This window comes from Eublepharis macularius, chromosome 5, assembly GCF_028583425.1.
Source record: "Eublepharis macularius isolate TG4126 chromosome 5, MPM_Emac_v1.0, whole genome shotgun sequence".
Classification (NCBI taxonomy): Eukaryota; Metazoa; Chordata; class Lepidosauria; order Squamata; family Eublepharidae; genus Eublepharis; species Eublepharis macularius.
Window position 1 is genome coordinate 120747103 of NC_072794.1, and position 25032 is coordinate 120772134.

Sequence of the window (25032 nt, forward strand, 5' to 3'; positions counted from 1 at the left end):
GAAGACCTTCAGAAGTCCCTGGGCTTTAAAAAAAGTCTTCCACTTTTAACAATGGCTTATTGTAGCAACGAGAAAAGAATGTGACCGACAGAGCTGTTGTGGGGTGTGGCCAGGTAACAGCAGCCAGCCCTCTACCTACTCAGGTGGTTTACCTTTAAAGCAGCTGAAAAGGTAGCTCAGAAGTATAGCACCTGCCGGAGCCTCTGCTGGCTGATAGTTTAGTACAGCGTAAATATGCCTTGCTAGAGGGAGCATTTGGAGACACATAGGAGAAAGGCAGAAATCAGGATGAAGAAGCATCACTCTGTGCAGGGGACTATTAGCAGACTCTTTGGGAAAAAACATGGGAGCAGCAGCAGCAGTCCCACCACCTCTCTCTACGTCACCAACCCCCCCTGGCTCTTCACACAAGAGGTTGCCCCGGACAGCTCAGCACGTTCTTCTGGTCAGTATGGCTTGTCTTTTCCTTTTTGAGGCTTGCAAGGGAGGGAAAAGACCACTGTGTAGTTTCACCTGGCCAGACTCCACATGGAAGATATTCAGCCCCAGCAGTAGTTGGGAGAACTCAGAAGGGGAGTGAACAGCAGTGACATTGGTTTGGGTGCTTGTTTTGTACCACTCGAGAGAGCCCGGTGAAGCAGCTGTTAGAGCTGGGAAGCTAGAGGAAGCCTTTGATAGGCATGTCGGGATTAAACAGAAGCATGTTGGAACCTGTGAAAGTATACTTGGAGCCTGTGATCAGTTCTCTACAAACAAAGCAATGCTACAAGACCAGCTGGAGTTCAGCCTAAGCGAGGGAACAGTGGGTGGTGGGTGCAGAGGCTAGAGCATAAGAGGAGGAACAGATTCTTCAGAGTAGTTCAGATATGTCTCCATGGTTTTGTGAGAGAATAGAATTGCACTGATTTCTGCCATAAAGGAGCCATAAGGAAGATATTAGCAGGTACTTTCTGGCGTTGGAAGCTGTACATGTGTTTATTTCATGGATCCTGTAGTTTACAATTGTGCTTCAACAGCCCAAAGGTTGAAATGGCATGTTAGGTCAAAATGTTGGCCATTACCATCTAAGTGTCATCTAAGAGAACGGGAGTGGTTGTGGCAAGTATAGGGCGCAGTCTGTGAGGCACGGCTGCTGTTCAACCTTTTCTTGCTTCAGCACAGGATCATGTGGGAATCCCACACAACTTCTCAAAGAAAGTGGAGTTTTGCCATAGAGATCTCCAGAAATGGCATCCTTAGAGTTAAAACTTGGTTATGTAACTTGTACTTGTGTGTAAGTACAAGATAGGCAGCAGCGCTGATTCTGTCTCAGAATTTAGGACAGTGAAATTTTGGATGAAAGGGAAACCTAAGCAGAGAGTCAAGGGGGGGAGGGGAATTCACAGAGATTAAATGAAATGTGAGGCTTTGCCCTTTGGCTTGCTTCTAGTTCAAAAGAATGAGTCATTTCTTTGCTATGGAAAAATGTTCCTCATTTCTTAATTGCCAAGTTTATACCCTGCATATCTGTTGACACTGGAACTCTTAGAAGGTGTCTTAGCCTGGTATGAGCAGCCCGCTGTTGTTCCCATCTGAAGGCCTCTTAGAGTAAATGATACGGGCATTGCTTCTGTGGACCAAAGATTTAAGGGTGCATCTGGAAGCCGGCCTCCCTCTATGCTTCAGTCTTTTGCATTCTGTGCTGCTCTTCCTGTCTCCTATCTATACTTTCTGCCTTTTCTCAGCACTGTGGCCCATCAGGGGGTCAGGTAATAAATGCGTCAACAATATATAAAAACTGTAAATAATGTTGAATAGACGGCAGGTCTTACTGTGAAGCACTGCAAGGCACAGATTTTCACTTTGGGCAGCTGATTTCAGAGAGGGCACAATTTTTCTGACTCCAGTCAGAAAACCTCTGAAGATGCCGGCCACAGCTGCTGGCGAAACGTCAGGAACTACAATGCCAAGACCACAGCTCTGAAGATGCCGGCCACAGCTGCTGGCGAAACGTCAGGAACTACAATGCCAAGACCACAGCTATACAGTCTGGAAAATCCACAACAACCATAGCTGATGTAGTTGAGACTGTACTATGTGAACCCCTCCCCCCTGGGAAAATCTTACATAAAGTGGTGGGGAGATAGAAGTATGAAGATTCAGCATTGTTTTCATTTAAAAGGAAAGAAAGCTTCATTAGAAGGGGATAAGGAACATGGTGGCATGTTACCAGCATAGAAACTCTCAGAGGGTTTTATTATATCCAGATCAAAGGTCGGAAGTGTGACAAATATTTTGTAACAGTCTATTAGTGGGGGATCTTGATAGACATGGCTTTAGCTCATTTGGTTTAAGCGCTGTCTGAGTGACTTTATAATATCTTCCACCTCCCCAAAGAATGTTCTTCTGGAAACTTGTCTTATGGTCTGTTTACATATGCAATCTTGGTATTTATTTTTTTCATATAGTCCCTCCCATTGTGGCTGCATGCAGACACTTCCAACAAAAACAACTTTGTACTGGCCATCAGTCATTGCTGAGACTGCCATAGCTGTAGTCTCAACAATTGTGTAAATGGCTACTGGTCTCTGCCATCCCAGTCTGCATGCAGATAAATTCCACTGTTTGTATATTCCCAAATCCATATACTTTAAAGGGCTAGTTGCTAAGCTGCTATCCTCTGACAAGAGATCACTTTACTATCTACTGTTTCCTTGTATTCTTAACATTTGCTTCTTGTACCTTTTTTTGTTGGAATTACATCATACACTTTTTAGAGAGGACAGCTTCACTTCTTTTGTATCTTTCACACGATATAATCTAATCCTGATCTGTGACTGTGATGTTGGTGTGTGACAATACTGTGGAGAAGCTAAACAGAATTATTCCGAATCTGCTCTTGCCCACTCTTCTATTGAGAAATGCAGGGTTCAGCTAGGTGAAAATGTGGGAGATCTATGGCTCGTTTGCCTACTTTTCTTTAAAAGCAGCCTTTAGGTACGTGGGTTGGATCTATAGTGCTGGCTGGGGCAGATGGGGTTATCTTTTCCCTCTTGCACTGTTTCCCCAAGAGAAATTAACACACCTTGGCAACAGACAAGCAGGCAACCTGCCAGTTTTGCTGTCCCAAGATATGGTTAGAACTTGATGCACGATCCACAGCCTTATTGAAATTAAGCAGGTCTGGGTCTGTTGAATGCTTGGACCTGAAATCTCCCAGGAACCCTATGCATACTGCCTTGACTTCCAATGGAAGGCTGGATATTAATGTAATAAATAAAGATTTGAGGTGTAACACTGAAGTTATCCTCAGCTGAACAAGTCTATCTTTCCTTGCATGTTTGCAGCATACTTTCCATGCTGCATATGCTAAAAGAAACTGAATGCATTAAGCTAGTCACCACCTTAGTTTTGCATCGGATAGACTGCAAAGTAAACACAGGTTACCCAGCTTGAAATGGGTGTAGGCCTGTGGGTGTCACTGACTCAGAGATTCTTGAATCCTGTCCCTGGTTCCTCCCTTCCCTGTACAACTCCCTTAAAGTTATGGATGCAGTCCGTATAAGGAGACAACTGCACTTCTCATGCATAATGCAATTAACAACACAACATTGTTAGAAAGGTTTTAGAAATTGCCCCTAACAAACCATACAGCTGGGTTAATTATACATCTGTGTTTGGGAGGGCAAAGTTCAAGCACCAAATTCTTCTGAACTGAGAGATTATCCCTTATATAAATATAGCCAGGACATTGGGAGGTGCCAGTACTGTCCTCTCTGGACTCATCAGACACAGCTTTTCGTGTTCTTCCCTCTCAACGATGCATTCTTTATTGGTTTTATTGTTGTTAATGAAGATTAATTAAATGATGTTCCTCTCTGGAATGGAAAAAAAAGTTTTTTTTCACTTTTAGCCTTGGTGGGACACTGAAGAAAACCCTTTTTGAGTTTTTCTCCACTATCAAGATGACTTTTAAAAATCAGTTTCTTGTGTACAAATGACAGCTGAAGAACTTGGGCTTTTAAAAAAGGAAAAATCAGAAATATTGTAGGAGTATTTAGTAAATTGTTCTTGACTAGCAAGTTCTATCAAGAATGATCCTTTCCCCACTCTTAGGTCCAAATCATTTGAACCAAACACAGGAAGCATTCTCTGTTTTTTTAATAAACAGTTACCTTACCTTTTCTGTCTTGATATATATCTGAAAAACAATATCTATCTATCTATCTATCTATCTATCTATCTATCTATCTATCTATCTATCTATCTATCTATCTATCAAGACAGAAAAGGTAAGGTAACTGTTTCAATAGTAGAAAGAACGTGAGACAATTATCATTATGCTTGCCTATATCCATTATCTAGTTCTCCACAACCTATATTTCATCCTAATACATCTTAAACTGTGAATTCTGTTATATCATATACTATTACCATTAATATTACATTACATTTGATGGTTAAATTTATTGTTCATCCATTTGTAGAAGGGATCTCATGGTGTGGAAAAATCTTCTTCCATTTGTCCTTTCATTAACTCAGTTAATTTATCCATTTCCGCAGTTTCCATTACTTTCACTATTAACTCTTCTTGCTGTGGAATTCTTTGTTGTTTCCCGTACATCGCTAATAAAATTCTGGCCACCGTTACTATATGCATTATCAAATGTTTCTGTTCTTTGTTCATATCCGGCATACAATTTAATAAAAAAGTTTCTGGTTTGAGAAGAATTGATACCTGCAAAATAGTTTGTATTATTTTGTGCACCATTATCCAGAATCTATGCACCTCTTTACAAGACCACCACATATGAAAAAACGTCCCTGTACATTTTTTACATTTCCAACACTTATTTGACATATTCTTAAAACATTTTAGCCAATCTATCTGGTGTTAGATACCATCTATGGAAGATCTTATATAGGTTCTCTTTAAATGTAGCAGATACAGTTATTTTAATATTCACTTTCCATATCTTATTCCATTGTGCTGGGTCAATATTATTCCCTAAATTCCGTACCCATAAGATTTTACATTTCTCCACCCCTTCATTTTCTTTCATTTGCATTAGGAAGATATACATTTTCTTAATCGATTTTTCATCTGAGTCACATAGCAGTTTTTCAAAGTCTTTTCGTTCTAGATAGAAACCTCCCTTTTAAAATCTTTACTGTATCTGGACTCAATCTGTGCTCTTGACCACCAGTCCAAATTAATATCTCTTGATTTTGTAATTCCTCTTTCGTTTTTAATATTCCTTTATCATCTAACAGTTCTTTATATCTAATAATCTTATTTGCAGAAAATATATTTGGTTGTGTAAATGCCTCTAATGGGGAGACCCATTGAGGAGTCTTCACATAAATTTGCAGTAAAATTCTTTCACATGTTGTTATAAGGGATTTCCTTATCAGGTGATTTTTGAAATATTTATGTCCAGCTGTCTTCCCATACCACATAACTGCATGCCACACAGGAAGCATTCTCTATACACATACCAACTGATTTTTAAAGAGAACTTCATGAACCTGCCTTATAGTGAATCAGACTATTGGTCTATCAAAGTCAGTATTGTCTCCTCAGACTAGCAGAGGCTCTCCAGGGTTTCAGGCTTGGGGCGTTCACATCATCTACTGTCTGGTCCTTTGAACTGGTATTGAACCTGGGACCCTCTGTATACCAAGCAGACACTCTGTCACTAAGCCATGGTCTCTCCTCACATGTGTACCTGTTGCTCATCTATCTCCAAAGGTTCCCTCACATACCAGTGCCTTTATCTCTCACTTGTTCCCTGCTTCTCTCTCATGGTGATAGTGATGCTAGACTTATATTTTGAAAAGGTATTGTCATTTGTAAGGGATCTGCTTCACTGACCTCTGATGTTTCCCAATTAATGCACAAACATCCATTCCTGAGCACAATGCATTTCCAAAGTTATCAAGGTCAGAACAGAGTGCTCAAAGTATAAAGCATAATTTCTTGAGTTCGCAGCAGCAGCAGCAGCAGCAGTCCTCCTCAGTTCTTTCTGACAGATTCCATTGGAGTACAATGAAGAAGCTGTACAGGCTATATTTGCTATTGGGTTGATCAAGGCCACTAAACATTATTTTAGACTCATCTCATTTCTTTAGAAAATTATGTAACCATTGGTTCTTTCAGATAAATCTTAGAGCACTCTGTGAGTTCATATTGTTTGGGACCTCTCATTTTACAAATCTGTACAGGTATGAGATGGGAATGAATGTTGCCTATCACACCAATTTACATGCGTTTTCTGTAAGATTGAATTATATACCCCAAATCAAGAGGAATTAGATGGGCTCAATACACAGTGAAGTTCTCTGGCACAGGAGATCTTCATAACATCTTAACTTTCCTTAAAGAATTCTGACAAAAGTGATCTGTCAGAAGAATTCGAAGTTTGAAATTGCATTATTAGAGCTAAGGCCAACAGAAACACTTGCTTTTTTCCATCCATGGAGAGTTCGACTGCTCTTCTTGACTAGGAATAGTAAGAGAGCTCTGTGGGACCATCAAAATGCACTGTAGTGTAGAGTTTACCCAAATATAATAGAAACAAGAGCAAGGCAGCTGTTTTTCAAGATGGTGTTTACAGCTGACTCAGCAAACCGAACTCAGGCATGCCTATATGGATGTCAATATAGATATCATGCCCTTCAGTTCACCAGAGTGCCCTAACTCAGCCTCCCAGCTGTTCAGCTTTCTTTACGTTCCACACCAGCTGCTTGGAATCAGTCCATCTCATAATGAGAGATCTATGTATGCATGGGCTTTACATCCAAAAGCCTTAATGCTTTGCTTTTGAAGATAAAGCATTGGAGCACTTTCAAATACATGTATCTTCTCTTTTAGTTTCATGGATGATTCACATTTATCTGTCTTCATTAGTGTCCTGAATTTACTTACTCTTACACAAGATAGCTGATTCTACAGCATGGAGACTGTATCACCCCTATTGCAAAATAAAATACACTCGGTCTTTAAGAAATAAAAAAATCATGCAAGATTTGCATAAATGCACTTTTTCAGCAAAGCCTTTTGCTGTTGGGGAACTCTGGCATAATATTGTTCACATGCTTTTGGAGACTGAATGCCAGGCTATGCCAGGGTTTCTCAAACACCTGATCTCCTGGCCGGGGGGGGGGGGGCATGGCAGTAGAGATGAGGACATGTTGGTGGATATAGCAGCTACTTGGCTTTCCCACGGCACCATATGCCTGCCTCTGGCAAGCAATTGCAACATTGGAAAGGCAGTTAAGCCATCTGAATAGAATCTGTGTGGGCAGAGCACACTGCTGGATGGGTGGAGAAGAGGAGCGACTTGCACAGAGCCTAAAAGGGAGATGTAACAAAGTTTGGGAGCCTCTACTTTGATAGACTATGCTTTGTATATAATTTAAAACTAGCCAGGATAGGCAAATGGTGTGATCCACATAGACTGTAGTGTGAGGTCAATACAGCTTGTTTGGCCAGATTCACATGTATTATTTTGAGCACATTTCATAGGTTTCATGAATGTGTATGAAAAACAGAGAGGCCAAATGCACAAGTTTAATAAACAGAATGACAACTTTAAATGCATCTGTATTGGGTTTCTGAGCTGGAGGATGGCCATGCAGGCCAGTTGATCCACATTTACATTTCAGCTTCCCAGTGCTTATGTGATTTAGGACCATAAATATCAGTCTTATACCAAGTTAGACCATTGCTCCTCCTAGTTTAGTATTTTCTGCCCTGCCTGACAGCCGCTCTCTAGAGTCTCAAGCAAATGGCCTTTCCCAGCATCTCTTACAAGAGATCCTTCAAGTGGAGATGCTGGGATTGAACCTGAAGCCCTGTGCAGGCAAACCTTTACCACTGAGTCTAGTCTCTGGCTGAGGACTTGTCTCAGGAGGACTCAAACCTGTTTCCATTGTATTACTGAGCAGGAAAGAACTTCCTGCCCACCACCTACACCTGCTGTTAGACTTGAATCTAGACTATGCAGGTTGACTAGCAAGTCTCTCCATATGGCTTTGGGCATGTCTCTTTTTCTTCTGCCTTCATTGGTTCTCTTCTAATAAATGCATGCCTAGAGATGTAAACCCTTCCTTACTAATTATCAGGGTAACCTAGGAAAATGCATGCAATAGGTTCCCACTCGATGTCATGCCTCCAAGACAATTCTGCTCCCACATTACAAAATCACTCTCCCTAGAGCATCCTTAGAATTCAAACAATCATTTCAATGTGATAATGAAGTCAGCTCCAACATCCTAGTTGGGGAAGGAGTGTGGTTTAGTAGTGAAGCTCATATGTTGATCACAGAAAGTTCCATTTTGGTCCTTAGTATCTTTAATTTAAAAGTTCTGAGTAGCAATTGTTATGAAAGTTCTGTCTCTTCTTAGGACTCTACAGAGCCACTGTCCGTTGCTATAAACATCACTGAACTAAATCACCAATGGTCTGGCTTGGTATAAGGAAGATTCATGGGTGTTCATACGAATGGTATAATATAACTTCATGCATATTACTCTGAACTATATGGAGGATATATAAATTTGACAGATAGACATCTAAATTACATCTTGTCACCTTCTTGAAAGGCTTCCAAAAATGGGTGGAGAATATAGTGAATTGCAGTTTGGAGACATATTGAAACCCTCAGACAGCCAGTTTCTTACGTGGCGGCTTGGGTTGACTTTCTTCTCTTACATGGTCCATTTCAGGGAACTTTTTGAGGGTGTGTGTGGAGTTGTGATGTGGATATTTGTGATGTGGATAATTATACCCAATCACTTCAAGGTTAACCTGATTAACTGCTGCTGTATTTAGCTTAATTTCACCATCTGACAGGGAATCTAGGCAGAAGAGTCACACATTAGGAGGATGGGTGAGTCCGCATGTTAGTGATAGCTTTCACCACAGTAGCCCAGACAACCAAGCGTTTAATAATTGCAGCTACAAGCTTGGTGACAAGACAAAAATGAATATAAGAGAGTATCTTCTTGTAAGGATAGGCTACCATCATGTTTTCAACACTTTGGTTCAGGCTCTGTGCAGGCCAGCTCCTGCTTTGGGAAAAATATGTGTTGGCTTGCTAATTAGGTACACCTGCAAGCCTCTGCCTTTCTCTAGAGAACTGGCCTTGGGAAGCCTGGTGGGTCACAGCTTCAATCAGTACACCCTAGTACTCATGTCAGTACTCATGTTAGCACTGCCAATTAAGTACTGAAGCCTTGATTGGCTCCTGGTTCATGGGCTGATGCAACAAGTCCTGAAAAATGGCTGTCTGCTACACAATGGAACCTGTCTAGTCAGTATTTTTCTACCAGCATGTGTGAGAGAGGCTTTTGCTTTCGTGCCTTTACCATCGAGATGCCAAAAATTGCCTGACATGGAAATGGACTCCTTTTTTTAAAGCCTTTGGGTAAGAACTGCTAGGCAAGAAGCTAAGCAAGAGATGCAAGATAGTCAGCCTGAAGTATTTTAGCCAGTTAGTTTATAGCCAGTCTTTATTATTTTCTACTTGCGTATTGCCTGTTCTGGAGCAGTTCCTGCTTAGCAAACACTCCTTGTAATCTGAATGAACTTAAATATATTTTATCAGCCTGTGGGAGTTGCTTGATGTATGCATGCACACTCTCAGAGTGAACCTAGAGGCTGAAAAGCCTCAAATAAAAACAGCAGAGCCCTTGAGAAGCTACTAGGGGTCTTTGGAGTGGCTGTGGTTCAGTTCTCAAAGATGGGAGCACAGAGGTCTCTGGGTCGACACACCTTAAGAGTTAGACTGGGAGATTTTGGAAATCTCCCTTCTCTTTCTTTTCTCCCCTTTCTTCTCTCTCCTGTTTGCTCTGCTGAGGAAAACTTAGAAGATATGGATTTTTAGAATATGACTCATCTCTTTTTCTTGTATTGGTGAGGATTATGCATTGCATTTTCTATTTCCTCTGTAGATAAAAGTGATTGGCATCTACATTTGGTTCTTGAGCTTCTGATTCAGTCATGTTCATTGTTTATCAAAAGGTATTTATATACCTTTTCTCTCTCTCTTACCTTGAACCACTAATGAAATGTAATTGATTGGAATGGGTGTGGGCCTGTTCTTGTGGGAATGTATCCTGTTTTATTGCTGATGGTGCATTTTTGGTATCTGTGCTTTCTTCCTCGATGCTTTGCTTTAATGTTTGCTCTCTCTATAGCAAATTGCTACAAAGCAGCCCTTCAAGCAGAGGCAGGGCTTACAGCCTTTGAGTGTCTCCGTTGATCCTACCTGTTAATTCATGCTGCTCACCTGAGAACATTATTTAAGTAAATTATGGGTTGTATTCACTGCTAGAAAGGACAGCTCAGAGAGGCCCTATGGCAAGAACATAGGACTGGAAGCTAGGAAGTCCCCAAGTTCCATGTTCAATTTTGTCACCAATACTATCATCAAATTTCCTGCCTGTCATTTTAATAATTATATTGAACACAAAAGCTGGAAAGATTGGCTGTATCTACAGAAATGACAAGCATTTCAAATAGTTGCTCTTCTGAACAGGGCTGATTCCAAAGGAAGGCAAGGTCAACAAAGGTCGCGACAGCAGTGCCATTTGCCTTTTGCAACCAGAGGCAGAAGGATGGGAGAATCATATGCCTCCTCCTAGCTAAGGAGACTCGCTGAAGATGTCAAGACCCACCCCAATTCTGAAACTAACACCCAGTGATAGGGTTGCCAGATCCCTCAAGTCTCCCAGTGGAAGACTGGGACACTAGCTCTTACCCTGTCGCTGCTCTTGATGTTTCGACCGCGGGAGTGATGTCATCACGCAGGGTCAAAGGGTGCCCCGCGTGATGACATCACACACACCGGGAAGAGGCAGAGAGAGTGGGCAGCTCTCTCTCTCCCGCCACCACCTTCTGCTCTCTCTCTGCCGCCACCGCCACTGCCCACTCTTGTGGCACGGGAGTGCGCCCCACACCCGGGGGCATGCTGCACCACCCAGAGAGGGGACGCCCCAGGGAGCATGCCCCCCGCCGGCCAGGTAAGTGGGTGTGGGGGGGGAGGGTGGGATCGGGGGATCTCCGGCCCTGGGCGGGGGGATGGCAACCCGTCCCAATGTAAAAGTAATCTTTAAAAACATTCCCATAATGACAAGAATGTCAGTTCCACTTTATTCTGATCTTATGATGCTTATTTTAGTGATTTTGTAATTGTAGTTTTTAAAGAATGTATTTATTTTACAAAGTTTTTAAGACTGAAAACAAATTGCTGAGAGGCAAACATAAAAGCTTACATAAAAGGAATTCCCTGAAGCAGAACATCCAAACCATCCAATCAGATCTGCTCAGTAGCAGACGTCTCAGGTTTAAGCCCCATTATCTCCAGTTAAGGATCAGACACACCCAGTGAAATCCTAAGAAGAGTTATTCCAGTCTAAAAAATGGGTTTAGACTGGAGTAACTCTGCTTAGAATTTCACTGTAAGCAATGTGAAACACCTCCACTTGCAAGGCTCTGACTCTGATGGAGCCAGTTTGGTGTAGGGGTTAAGAGCGACAGGACTATAATCTGGAGAACTGGGTTTGATTCCCCACTCCTCCACTTGCAGCCAGCTGAGTGACCTTGGGCTAGTCACAGTTCTCTGGAGTTCTCTCAGTTCCACCCACCTCACAGGGTGATTATCTTGAGGATAATAATAACATACTTTGTAAACTGCTCTTAGTGGGTGTTAAGTTGTCCCGAAGGGTAGTATATAAATCATATGTTGTTATTATTATTAATGATCTGATTCAGTATAAGGCAATTTCTTGTGATAACAATCAAAGACTACCAGAAGAAATGAAGTTTTGCTGAACACCAGTCCCCCCAACCCCCGCTATGATGCTTAGGGTACAAATCAGGAAGCTAACAGTGTAGCTGAATCCAGAAAGCTAAACGCCTTTTTGGAAAGAAAAAAAGAAAAAATTACTAGGTTTAACATTATACTTGCGCAAGCCCTAGTGAAGCCCCAGTGGGATACTCTTCCTACTGAACAGGAATCTAAAACAGCAGAGAAGCTACAACATTGGCATCACTTGCATTGTCCATTTAAGAGCCACAAGGACATGGTACAATGGAACAGTTACAGTAAAGGTGTATGAGATGATGGAGCAATGTGGAAGCAAAGACAGACCAGCCTTGCTGCTTCTTGAACATGTTTCAAGAGAAGTGCATGGGGATGCTGTTGTGTTACTTGTTACGATTGGAGATCACAGGCACTATCTCAGAGATTTTCTATAAATAGCCTGCTCTGCTTACATTGGCTTTCACGGAAACTTTTTACATAGAAGGTATTCACAGTAGGCCTATGAGGTCTGTTGCTGAAAACTCTGGAAATCACCACTGTCATTCTTCTTGTTCCTAGAAGAATGCAAATAACTAGATACCATTGCAGCCACACCACAATAACAGGTTTAGGCTAAATGTTGGAAAGCCAGAGGAAAACATCTGCTTGGCTATGAAACTCATTGGATGGTCTTGTATAACTCCTAATACCATCTACTTAATCTCTCAAGGATATTCCAGTTTTAACAAGTTTTACATTTTTAAAAAATATTTTGTAGTAGGTCACTGTTACTACACTTGAGAAATGCAGGATGAGGGTGAATTATATTGAGTACGATTTGATCTTGGTTCTATTGCATGTGGCCTACGTGAAAAGCACCTGGTAAGGAAACAGGTAGCAAACCTGTATAGAATACCCAATGTGACAATTATGTACTCTTCTATTGCACTGTATGCAAATGTCCTGAGAAGCTATGAATGGCTGTGGCACTAAACACCCCCCACCCCCACCCCACAGAGAGAGAGAGAGAGAGAGAGAGAGAGAGAGAGAGAGAGAGAGAGAGAGCAAATGTCAGAATGATGACTTACACATAGCATTGACTCCTTCTGGGAGTGGGATGGATCTGTGGAATCCAACCCTTGGTTTCATGCTTTCATGTTTTTCCCTCCATGGAAGTGCTTTCCATAATGCTTTAAAAGTGGGATGAAAATGCAAAAAACAAAAACATAATCACTACTGAATGGGCACAAGTGTATTATTAGAGATAGATTGTGGGTATGCAGTGATGGGGGAACCAAAGACTGCATATTGTTGCCCAACCATTAGAAAGAGCAAGCAAATCTACTTGTGATAATCCAATAAAAAGAAAAAGAAAAGAGCAAGATGATTTGCTTCAAGTGGCAGATTTTGGGGCAATGTTAGAGTGCCACATATTGACTTAGATCCAACCATTATAAGAATTCTTAAGTGCCCTTAAATTTTCTTAATACTAGGCAGTGATTTGTGCTAATTTCACTCTTCAGTTGCAGATCCCTGCTATGTTGTTCCTGAAGGTACGCTAGAACAAGATATTGGGGGGGGGGGGCGGCTGTGGACTACAGAGGGGGGGAGGAATCAGCAAAATCAGCCGCCACCACCACCCCTTAAGAAAATGTAAAGGCATTTAAGTTCCCTTAAGTATGTGGCTGGATCCAGGCCATTGTTTATTACTTAGTTCATTATTCTATTTTTATGACTAAGTAGGTGCCATTTGGATTTTCTGTTTCAAGCATCAAAATATCTTGAAGGGGACAACAGCAGCTTTCTATCCTGTTTCTCCTGGAGTCTGGCACTTAGTGGAAAATAAATATTCAACATGGGCATTCCCAGTGCTGATTACAATGCATGGCAAAGCACAGCTAAGCATAGTTTCCTAATTTTTTCCATTCTACTGTGCCTTGCTGAGACAGGAATGAAGCAACCAGGTCATGAAAAACAAGTAGTTTCAGCTGAGCCTCACCCTGTGCCTCCCAGTGCAGACTCTATTGACTCAAGCTGAATGGGGAAAGGCTCTTGAGCTTGCTTGTCCTTTGCTCTGTTTGGGTATTCTTGCAAAGGCACCTGATAAAAGGAGCTGCGGGTGCTGGCAACCAAGCTCCGAGAGGAATGATACTCTTGAGCAACACTGAAGGTTCATTGTCCCTCACAATTAAATGACCAAGATCAGTTTAAATGATACGGTAAACCCTAGAGTTAATGCATTGAAAACAGGCTCCTGGCCAATAGGGGTGTGCAGCTGGAAGAACTGGGACAGAAATGAAAGATGGTAGCTTGGGATGCAGAGGGGACTGTGAGGTGTGATTAGTGACAGGCCATTGCTCACACTCTTGCCTCCTTTTGCTTTGCCTGTCATATCCTGACTGTCAGCCAAAGGACACAGTTTGAGTGCCACTAGCAGAGGCTGATCCAGTGGGTAGAATCAGTTTTATATAGGAGTATGATAAGGGATGAAAGGGAGAGTCAGTCTTTCTCACCAAACTTGAAGGAGCTTGCTTGGGTAAGTGTTGCTGCTAGTGTGACTCATCAAAGTTTAGAAAATATGGGACGCTCTGAGCTGTACTGGCAGGCCTGCTTCTTGTTTTTGCTTTTTGTTCATAAGGGCCAGTGTGGCATAGTAGGAAGAGTGTTGCATTTCAACTGGTGATACCTGGTTTGGAATCTCTGCACCTGCAGATCCTGGCTGACTAGATGGCCTTGGCCAAAAGGAATGATTTGAGGGTAAATGGGGTTAATTCCAAGCTTCCTGGGAATGGATTCAACATGCACAGGAAGCACATTTAGGAATGGTCAAAATTCTATACATGCATGCGCATAGAAAAGTTGCAGCTGTTAGAAAAATATACATAAGTGGACTGCAAGGGAAAAGTTACAACGTATGTCTTCTGTAGACAACTGCTACTTTGAATATCGTACTCATGAATTAAGGTGATTAAACACATTACGTTTGTTAAGTGTAGCAGCTTAAACATTTTAAGCATGAAGTGGGAATATATCAAACGTATATCAAACAGATACCCATGTTAGGAAGCTGATAGTAAAGACGCTGTCATGGATACACTTAGTAGCAAACCTCCATAATGTGGCCCAGAGTTCTCCTGTATAAACCATAACACACAAACTATCCCTCCATGTTGTAGACAGATTAAGTAACCCTCAATTCTATGGACTTTTATCTATCTCAGATGTGTCTGAAATTGTGGTATCCAGTTATATACCTGTCTTTTGAAGGGCTGATTCATGCAGGATGTTTACTTCAGATAGATGGGTACTTGATTTTTTGGACAATCAAACTATTTGATTTAAACAGCATGCCCGGTTTGCAAAAGTGGAGCTGATAGGCAGCTATACAGAAGAAGTTACCAAGTTAAGAGTAGGTGGTGGTTAGAGTGTCAGACTAGGATCTGGGAGACCCAAGTTCGATCCCTGCTTTGCCATGAAAGGTCACTGAGGACTTTAGGCCGCTCATACTCTCTTAGCAGGATTGTTGTGAGGATAAAATGGAGGAGAGAAGAATGATGTAAGCTACGTTGGGTCACCCACTGGAGAGAAAGGTGGGGTATACATTAAGTAAATAAACAATAAATCTATTGCGGATACTACAAACACCTCAAAACTTTTCATGTAGTAATTCTCTTGATTTCCATCAATACATCCAATTCTCAACATGGCCAGATCTGTGGATACTTAAATCCAGAGAATGGAGCCATGAGCAGACAAGACAGATCTTTCTACAAACCTCAAATGTCCCAGATTTGCAGAAAAATCTGAAAACTAAAAAAAAGGGGGGGAGGGGGAATAGAAGCAGCACCTGTAGCTTTAAGAAACTGATGCCCTCTGTGGCCATTGCTAGTCTTCAGACCTTGGTTTCTGTTAGAAAAGGCAGGGGGGTCAGGATCAGGACACTTTCCGTGGCTGCTTTGGCCTTGCCACATAACTTGCATGACCTAGGACTGGCTCCTTGCCACTGTTCAACTGCAGCCACCCCATGAAAGCCTGTGTGATATAGTTGTTAGAGTTTAATTTAGGAGACCCACATTTGAATTCCCATTCTGCTATGGTGCTTACTCATCAGTGACTTGGGCTGGTCACACATTCTCAGCCTAACGTACCTGACAGGGTTATTGCAAGGATAAAATGGAGGGGAGGAGAATAATGGAAGCTGCTTTGATTCCCCACTGTGTAGAAAGGTGAGATATCAGTGTAAATAAATAATAAATATAGCTGGATATGGGGAGACAGATAAAAATTAGTTTGGTGGGAAAGAAAGAAGGAGGCAGGAGGGAAAAAAGAAAATAGTTCGGAGAGGGGGAAATGGGGGAATGAGGTGCCCTTCACAAGTCCTTGCACTTGCAGTTCCCCCCTGCCGAGCTGGGTATGACCTACTGGCCAACAACATGCAACTATCCTGACCCGGTAGCCAGCACCTCACTGCCAGGGGGATGAAAGGGGGGAAAGCTGAAGACCTGGGAGCAGATAATGGTAGATTCGCTGGTGAGTGAGAAGGAGCGAAGGAAGGAGGAAAAAGGAAGAGGCTATTTGGGTTTTCTGGGAAGGGAAAGAGGAAATAGCATGGGAAGGGGAAATTAGATGTCCTTGCAGGTCCCCCACTTGTCTTATTCTAAATAGTGGCTTAAGATGCAATAACTCTTACATAAGCCCCCAGAATTCTGCTTATTATCCCCCACCTAAGGAGATGTAATGGGTTTCACGCATCTTGAAGAAATGTTTGTATTTGGTTGCTTTTTACTATTTACTTGTTTCTCTTTTGGTTTAGGTGATATAGATGGCATATACTATGGAGACAGTCGCTTTGGGACAGTAACAGATTCTGGAACAGCAACATTGAAGCCACGGCCAAGAGTCCGACCTCTATTGACTTTCTTACCCCTTGTGAGTATTTCCTATATGCTCTGGGTTTGACCTGTGTTCAGTTTGCACAATGTATATGAAACATTACTGCCATGTTACTTCTGTAAAATGAGACACAAAGTGAAAGATATGATAATGTTTTTGATCTGACTTTGGATGTGGGGGTTGGAGACTTGGGATGGCAGGGTTTGGAGAGGGGAGGGACATCAATAGGGATGCCAGACCCCCGGTGTGGGTGGCCAGCAGGGGGGCATGCACTTTCTGTGCGCACTCCTCTGTGGCGCTGCGTGCTCCCATGCGCAGCAGCTGCCTGGATCGGGCCTGTTTTGGCCCAGATCGGGGCTGCTGAGGAGCAGCCCAAAAGGGGCCTGCATGGGCGCGCTCCCAGGGGGGGCATCACGACATCACTTCCCGGAAGTGATGTCATTGCACTTGCGGGAGCACGCGTGTATCCCCCATCACAAGGAGCCAGTCCACTGCCAGGAGGTTAAGAGGGACTGGCAACCCTAGACATCAGCGTGGTATAATGCTATAGATTCCACCCTCTAAAGCAGCCATATTCTCCAGGGAACTGATCTCTGTCGTCTGAAGATCAGTTGCAATTCTGGGAGACAACTTTATTATGCAGTATCAGCACATAGAATAATTTTTCCCTTCTGCTGTGGAAGAGAGGGAGGTTTTTGCTGATTCTCCATTCCTGCCGCTGAATACTATTTGCTTCCTGCACTATTCCTTCAGGTCACTGACCTGCAGGAGCACAATTTTGGAAGGCACAGAAGGCTGCAGTGCGAGGGGAAAGGTGGGTAGATTGTTGCCCTGGAGCATGACTTGGCTTAGGCTATTTTGTATCCAAGTCAGACATCTTTTTTAATGCTAGACCTGTGTTTATAAGTACTGTCTATGGCATAGAATTTTGTGTGCTGTATATGTTTAGGAGAAAGTCTTGACAAAATTGTATGTAGAGAATGGAAAATGCAGCCAGCAGACTGTCATGTGCTGAGAAATGGCTTTGCTGTGAGTGATGTCGCCTCAGAACTTTTCGTACTGTCTTGCAAAAAGGAAAAAAGGGGAGCACAAAATGAAACAAAATTGCAGGGCAATTTCCTGGAGGATTATGCTTAAAGTTTATTAAGCAAGACAGTGTAGGCGAAGCATGGGGAATATCTTCAGCACAAATTACTCTGAAACTTTGTTAACAGGATGGGATCTTTCCTGCAAATGCAATGGAAATGAATCTAGGTCAGGGTGTTCATACATTTTGTTGAGATGATCACTGCTGGTTGTGTCATCGTTTTGTAATCTTGCCTCAGTGCTGCCTCAGATTAATAGAATGAATGACTCACAGAAGAGGTAGAAAGAAAAAGAGAAGTAGGAGATATGTGGGAATGGATGCTCATGTGCTGGAATGATAAGACAGACAAGGCTGTGGCTGAATCCAGACATCACAAGCAAAACCTTGCTCTGTTCATGACGAGAATTAGCCAGGTTTATTCTTAGGTTATTCCTCCATTTGCATGTAGTCTTGCCAATGACCTGGAGAAAATATGTCTTGGTCCTTTAACAAAGGTTTCATGTATGGAAACGGGCCCTGCTAAAGCTTTTAATGGCCCAAAGGTAAATCATATAGCCTGGTAAATTGCATCCATTAAGGCTCTGTTCAAGGGGCAGGGCATTTTTTCTCCAGGTTGTTGGCATCCTGAATTGCATGCAGATCCTACATGTATTTGCAGTGTCTGAATTCAGCCTCAATCATGGCCGTGTTTTAAGTCCAAACCATCTTTGGACCCCACTGACCCGTTCAGTTACCACCCGGTATCGAACCTCCCGTTCTTGGGAAAGGTGATTGAGTGGGCGGTGGGGGATCAGCTACAGGTGTTCCTGGAAGAGACCTCTGTCCTGGACCCATACCAGTCCAGGTTCTGTTCAGGTCATGGGGCAGAGACAGTGTTGGTTGCCCTCACGGGCGATCTTCGTAGGCACCTGGATCGGGGTGGGTTGGCGCTGCTCATCTTGTTAGACCTTTCAGCAGCATTTGGCATGGTTGACCATGAGTTGTTGGCCCACCGCCTCGCCAATGTAGGGATTCATGGGACGGCCTTGCAGTGGTTTGTTGCTTTCTTCCACAGTCGGGGACAGGGGAGTGACTGTCTGCATGCCAACCTTTGGAGTGCGGCGTCCCACAGGGGATGATACTCTCTCCCCTGTTGTTCAATCTTTATATGTGCCCCCTCACCCAGTTGGTGCAGAGTTTCGGACTGGGTTGTCATCAATTGGCAGATGACACTCAGCTGTATCTGTTGATGGGAGGCCGACCTGATTCTGCCCCTGACATCCTGTTGAGAGCCCTGGAGGCTGTGTCTGGGTGGGTAGAACAGAGCAGGCTGAAGCTGAATCCCGCGAAGATGGAAGTCCTGTACTTGGGCCGTGGACTGTCGGAGGCAGGGATCCTTCTCCCAACCTTGGGGGGGGGGGCACCACTTTTGCCCATACCATCGCTTAGGAGTTTGGGCACGATTCTGGATTCCTCCTCATCTATGGAGGGCCAGATCGCGGCTGTGGCTCGGGTGGCCTTTTTCCACTTTCGGCAGGCCCAGCAACTGGCGCCCTACCTCTCGGCCCAGGACCTAATGACAGTGATCCATGCAATGGTCACCTCCAGGTTAGACTACTGTAACTCGCTGTACATAGGACTGCTCTTGGGCTTGATCTGGAGACTTCAACAGGTCCAGAATGCTGCTGCATGTGTCTTAACTGGAGCTTTGTGTAGGACACACATTACGCCTATCTTGCAGCAGCTTCACTGGCTCCCAGTAGAATTCTGGATCCAGTTCAACGTGTTGGTTTTGACCTATAAAGCCCTAAATGGACTGGGACAAGCATACCTAAGGTACCGTTTCCCCCTGTATGTTCCCCAGAGGCTAATTTTAGCCCATCATTGCCAAGCCTTCCACCGGTCTCCCTCTACAAGGGGTATGGAGAGTCCACTAACGCTGGGTGCCCTGAAAGGGGTACAGTATTTTATCTGTTTTTATGATTCATCATTTTTTTATTACAGTACCAAGACCAATATACAAAAATTATGTTACCAAACCACTTATCAATAAAAAGAAAAATCATCAGTTATTTAAGAACTTTTAAAATACATTTCATGCCGTTTAAAAATTAATGTACAGAATCTGGCTACTTGCCATGTGATCGTGTGGTTTTTATCAGCTAAGAGCCAGCAGAGCTTTGCTTTATTTGTAGTTATATGACTGGGAATCCTGTCTAATAGTGGAGTAATAATTTTTAAACAAACATCTCCATAGAATGGGCAACTGAAGAACATGTGCTCTGCAGACTCTACCTCTCCAAAAGGGAATAGACATAGCCTTTCTGCATAGGGGATTTTGTTGTACCTGCCCTCAACAACCTCTGCTATGATTTGATTTTAAGTTGTATTTTAATCAATGTTGTACCTTGCCCTGAGCCCGCTTGTGGGGAGGGCGGGTTTAAAAATGAAATAAATAAATAAGTGACTTAGAAACCAGTTTCTAGGGGACTCCCCCCCCCAAAACTTGGTATTTATTAAAGTGTACCAATTCAGAGGTAACAGTCTTCCATTTGGGCTCTACACATGAGAGGAGGAAGGAGAGGCAACATTCAAGCCCTGGAAGTAACCTGGCAGATTCTTCTTCATATGACATTTTGTTAGTTTGGTTTGTTCATGATGTCTGAATGCTGCCATAGTCAAGCTGCTATTTTAGTAGCAATGATACCCTTCTGGGGTTAAATGTGTGGGAAGGCACCTAAATATAACAGATACACCAAAATTAAGGCCATGCAGATCCTGTGCAAATGCAGAAATAAAGTATAGAATTTGGTACGAATTCAGCGTCCTTTCTTTTTCCAATAAGCAAAGTCCTTAGTTTATATTACCTAATTTATAAAGACATAAAATTCTAGTTCCCTTAGTGCAGAATTCTGTTTCCATTCAACTGCAGACGATACACAAACTTGTTTATGACACTGTATTCTGTGGCTGGGCTCCATTTAATTAGCTTCTTGGCCCTTGGAAACTTGGTCATGGGTTGCTGTGTGCCAAACTGACTCATTTTTACTAAATACAAATGATAGAACTGCTGCCCATGACAGATCTGCTGCTTGTAGTACAAGCTGGAACCAGGATGGTTAAATTTAGAAGGATATATTTAAATTCAATGAAGAACTGCTTTATGGTGCTGACAGGTCACTTGGCTGTTACAAAAGGCAAATGGCTTTGACTCTCAGAAGGTCTTACTCTGGAAGTCTAGTTGGTCTTAGTTGGTCTCTAAAGTGCTACTGGACCCTTCTATGACAGACCAACATGCCTCCCCACCTGAAACTAACAAAATCTGATTTCCCTGTCAGGTTCCCTGTCTTCTAGTTGGTGCAGCAGGACTGTAATCTGGAGAACTGGGTTTGATTCCCCACTTCTCTGCTTGAAGCCAGCTGGGTGACCTTGGGTCAGTCACAGCTTCTTGGAGCTTTCTCAGCCCCACTCACCTCACAGGGTGATTGTCATGACTAGGGGTGTGCGCTTTGGGTTTCCAATTTGGGTAAAATACCCAAATTGGACCCGATCTGTAAAGATTCGGGATTCCCAAATCAGATTTGGAAATCCCGAATCAAAGCTTCCTGAAGCATTCAGGTAGCTTCAGGAAGTTTCGGGGCCTGAGTTTAAAGGGCCCTTTCCCTGTCTCTTGCAAGCAGCAGATCCCTTTAAACTTCAGCCACGGCCATTTGAGGAGCAGGAAGGACTGGAGGAGGTGGCTCCAGCCTTCCCCGCCACCCTGCCAGCTGCTGCAGGCCTGCTTCGAGTTTGGGGTATTCCCGAATTTTTTTCCCACTTCAGGTAAACCCAAAGCGGGAAATTCGAATATTTTTGGAGTGCACACTCCTAGTCATCATAACACACTTTGTAAACCACTCTGAGTGGGTGTCAAGTTGTCCTAAAGGGCAGTATTTAAATTGAATTTTATTAATGTTGTTATTATTCCTTTCTTATCCATATCCAGTGCTGTTCCATATATATGGAGTTCTTACCCCTATATATGGTTGCTGAGACTGTGAGGAACCACAGACAGAAGCAGAAATAGAATATGATGCAGCAGAGGCTCCTGACCTACTGCTTCAACAGTCTGTTCTCCCATCCTTTTCTCCATTCATGCTGAGTGCTGACTATAACAAGAAGCATCAGATGCGGGTCTATTGGAGAAGCACACCAGTTTAACATTCTCCGCTGCTCACTCCAAATTCTCTGAGCAACAGGCAGAATGTCTAACACTTGGAAATCCCTGCTCCTAGATGAAAGAACAGCATGTTTATCATGAGAAAGGGTCTGCAATTTAACTACATTTTTGCAGTTACAGACAAACAAGAATCACGTAATTTCTTGGAGCAATATATGTTGCTAGATTAGACAAACTCCCAATCTGAAAATGGTGTCCTGAACTCAATAACATGACTTCACATCTGCTGTCTGAATCTTTTGCTTTATGGGGCTCTTCTCTGCATTAGCAGTATGCAAACACACTGATATGATTATGTGATATTCAGTGTTGAACTATAAAATACACGTTGTTGTCTTGCATCATGCACGTGCCTTTGTGTGGTAAGAATGCAGTTTCTCTGTATCTATTATATGGTTGTCAAGAATGAATTGGAGTTTGTCAGTTAATATATGCAAAAGCAATAAGTAATCCCCAACATGGTGCCTGCCCATGTGATTCCTAGCATTTGCTTGATCTTGAGTCCAAAGAGTCTTGAATGAAACAGAAGAACAACAGGGAGCTTGGGGCTGTTCCCTACCAGCTGGCTGACTAGGAAAGTGTTAAACATATCCCAAGTGGGTGCATCACAGCTGTGACCAGATTTTCTTATATCTCTGAGCCTGGAAATCACTGTCTGGGATCGTGCAAGGAACAAACACTCCCCTTTCTTTTGAAATGAAAACCAAACACCATCACAGTCTTTCTCAAAGCAAAAAGCTGGTCCTGGCTTTTCTCTTTTTCCTCTTCAGTGCAGGAAATGTTTCAGCAATAAGAAACCCCAAGACCTTGTCCAGCCTTGGGGTGGTGGTAAGACAACTACATTGCATCTGAAGAAGTGGGCTCTACTCCACAAAATTCTCTGCTGGAGTTGGAATAGCATTTTTTTTCAGTCGTTATCATATGTTTATTTTGCTGCAACAAACCAACACAGCTACTGCTTTGGAATTGTTTCAAACAAGTTAGCCATTACTTGATGACTAACTGAACCATAAAAACATGTGTGTGTATTTCATCCTGAAAAATAAGCTCCGCTCTTTCCTTTTCATTCTGGAACATTAGATGTGACACTGGCCGAATCCACACGGCTCAAGTTTGCCGCTATTTTCCTGCCACTTATGCGCTTCTCAGAGGGCTGTTCACATACTCTCACCTCAGTCCCACCATTCTTTCTAATCTGCTGCGCTGCACCTCCGACGAGTTTGTCATGCTTTCCAATGCTTCTCTTGCGCAGTTCTCACCATGAATGTGAACAAATAGAACCGATTCACAAAGAGACCGCCCCCTCTTAACCACACCCACTTCCTTGTTTCTTGCCTTTCCGGAATGCTGTCCCTCTTTGCCAAGCAATTCTTATGGTCTCTCTCAACTCTGTCCGAGGCATGCCCGCACCCCCATCCAGTTTATTATTTTTTTTAAGGGTGCTTTCCTAGCATTATTGTGAAATCTCATTTCAATTCCCAAGAGGTTTGGGAAGTGGCGTTGTAAAAAGCCCATGGAGGCATCAAGCGGGGGGCTGGGGGGGCACCATTTTTATTACAGTGAATAATGTTTTACTGCTGAAGGACAGCCTAGGTAATTTACGATAAGCGGACTGTGGCTGCAATGGAGAAATTGCTGCCTTTTAAAGGCCTCTCAAATCCACTGTATGCTAGCTGGCTTATCTTACTTCAGAAAGAGAGCTGGTCTCTCCAGCAAGGGGGCTGGCATGCCAAAAGTGGATGTGGTACAAAATCTTTGCACTAAGCACTCAAGAGCTAGGGTCTCTGGCACATCATTCATAAGCAGTCTTAAAATCATGGCCCTGTAGCATGCTGTTTCCAAATGCTGCTCCATGATGTCTGGCATCTGAATTCAAGTGGTAAAACCTTGTATTGCCAATGATGTTTCTTGGTTCCAGATTGGGGGGGGGGGGGTTTATCCTTGCACTTTTATCTTCTGGAATGTCACAGAGAGAAATGAGTGAGCAGTAGGGAGAAAGTTACTCTTCCCCTGTTCTGTTTCTCTGCTCCTCCAGAATTTGCTTTTCTGTGCAGAGTGGCTTTGGTGGCTTTGTTTATGCCTTTGAATGCATTGTATGGTGAGTGCCCTTAAATCATGGGTTAAATAGGTAAACAAGAATGAAATATGAAGTACGTGAGACCCAGCCGATGTCTCTAACCTTTTATGTATCTGAAATCTTTGAGCCGCAAGCCCTGCCCTTATGCAGGAATTAACCTCCATACAGTCTTGCATCACAAAGGAATGAGGGTTTGACCAACAGCTATGGGTATAAAAGTGAGCAAATATTTGAAGTGCTCTGGAAACTGTGTACACCCAATACTGGACAGTAACCCTTGCATATTCCTTTATCTTGAAAAAAATCTCCCATAAGACTGAAATTTCCTTGCCACACCCTACTATGCATATTGAACTTGGCATTAGCCTTGCACACTGGTAGTATGGCATCCAGGAAGTATTTTTTAAATATTTTATTAGGAAACAAGTAGCATTCTGAGCAACATGTATTGCTCGAGCAGTGTCCCCAGCTGCAGATTTACATATGGCCAATGCATATCTAATATGGAAGGCACTTCTGCATTGTAGTATATATCTCCTCCACCCCTTCCCCAAACTGATTTGCTGTGCAGGGAAGGTGAGGCACTGGTTTTGGCAAGGGGGCTTCTTACCTGCCACAGAACCCCTGGTTGAATCAGGGGAACAATCACACAGATGAAACAGTGAACAAATGTGCTGTGCAAATATCTGCCATTTGCATCTCTGCTTGCATAGCCAAGGCTCCACTTCTGTAGCTTCACTTCAGAGAGGAGAACATAGCAATTGAGGGGGCGTAGAGGGGAGGAACTAGTGAGCTTTAAACCAAACTGAGGACCAAGCAACATGTGATCTGGGACATCTGTGTTCAGAATCTCCTGCCTTTTTTTAAAAAAAATTATTTTTGTATTGTCGAAGGCTTTCACGGCCGGAGAACGATGGTTGTTGGGGGTTTTCCGGGCTGTATTGCCGTGGTCTTGGCATTGTAGTTCCTGACGTTTCGCCAGCAGCTG

At 43.0% G+C, this 25032-nt stretch overlaps 1 protein-coding gene across 1 annotated transcript in view; it reads left to right on the plus strand.

Moving 5' to 3' along the window:
- The first annotated feature begins 206 nt into the window (after nt 1-206).
- The window catches only part of C5H6orf132 (chromosome 5 C6orf132 homolog), a 50386-nt gene continuing 25560 nt past the window's right edge, over nt 207-25032 (plus strand). The window contains exons 1-2 of the mRNA XM_054980609.1: nt 207-445; nt 16603-16718. Of these exons, the coding sequence (XP_054836584.1) occupies nt 289-445; nt 16603-16718 (273 nt within the window). The 5' untranslated portion in view covers nt 207-288. The remainder of the gene's footprint in view (nt 446-16602; nt 16719-25032) is intronic.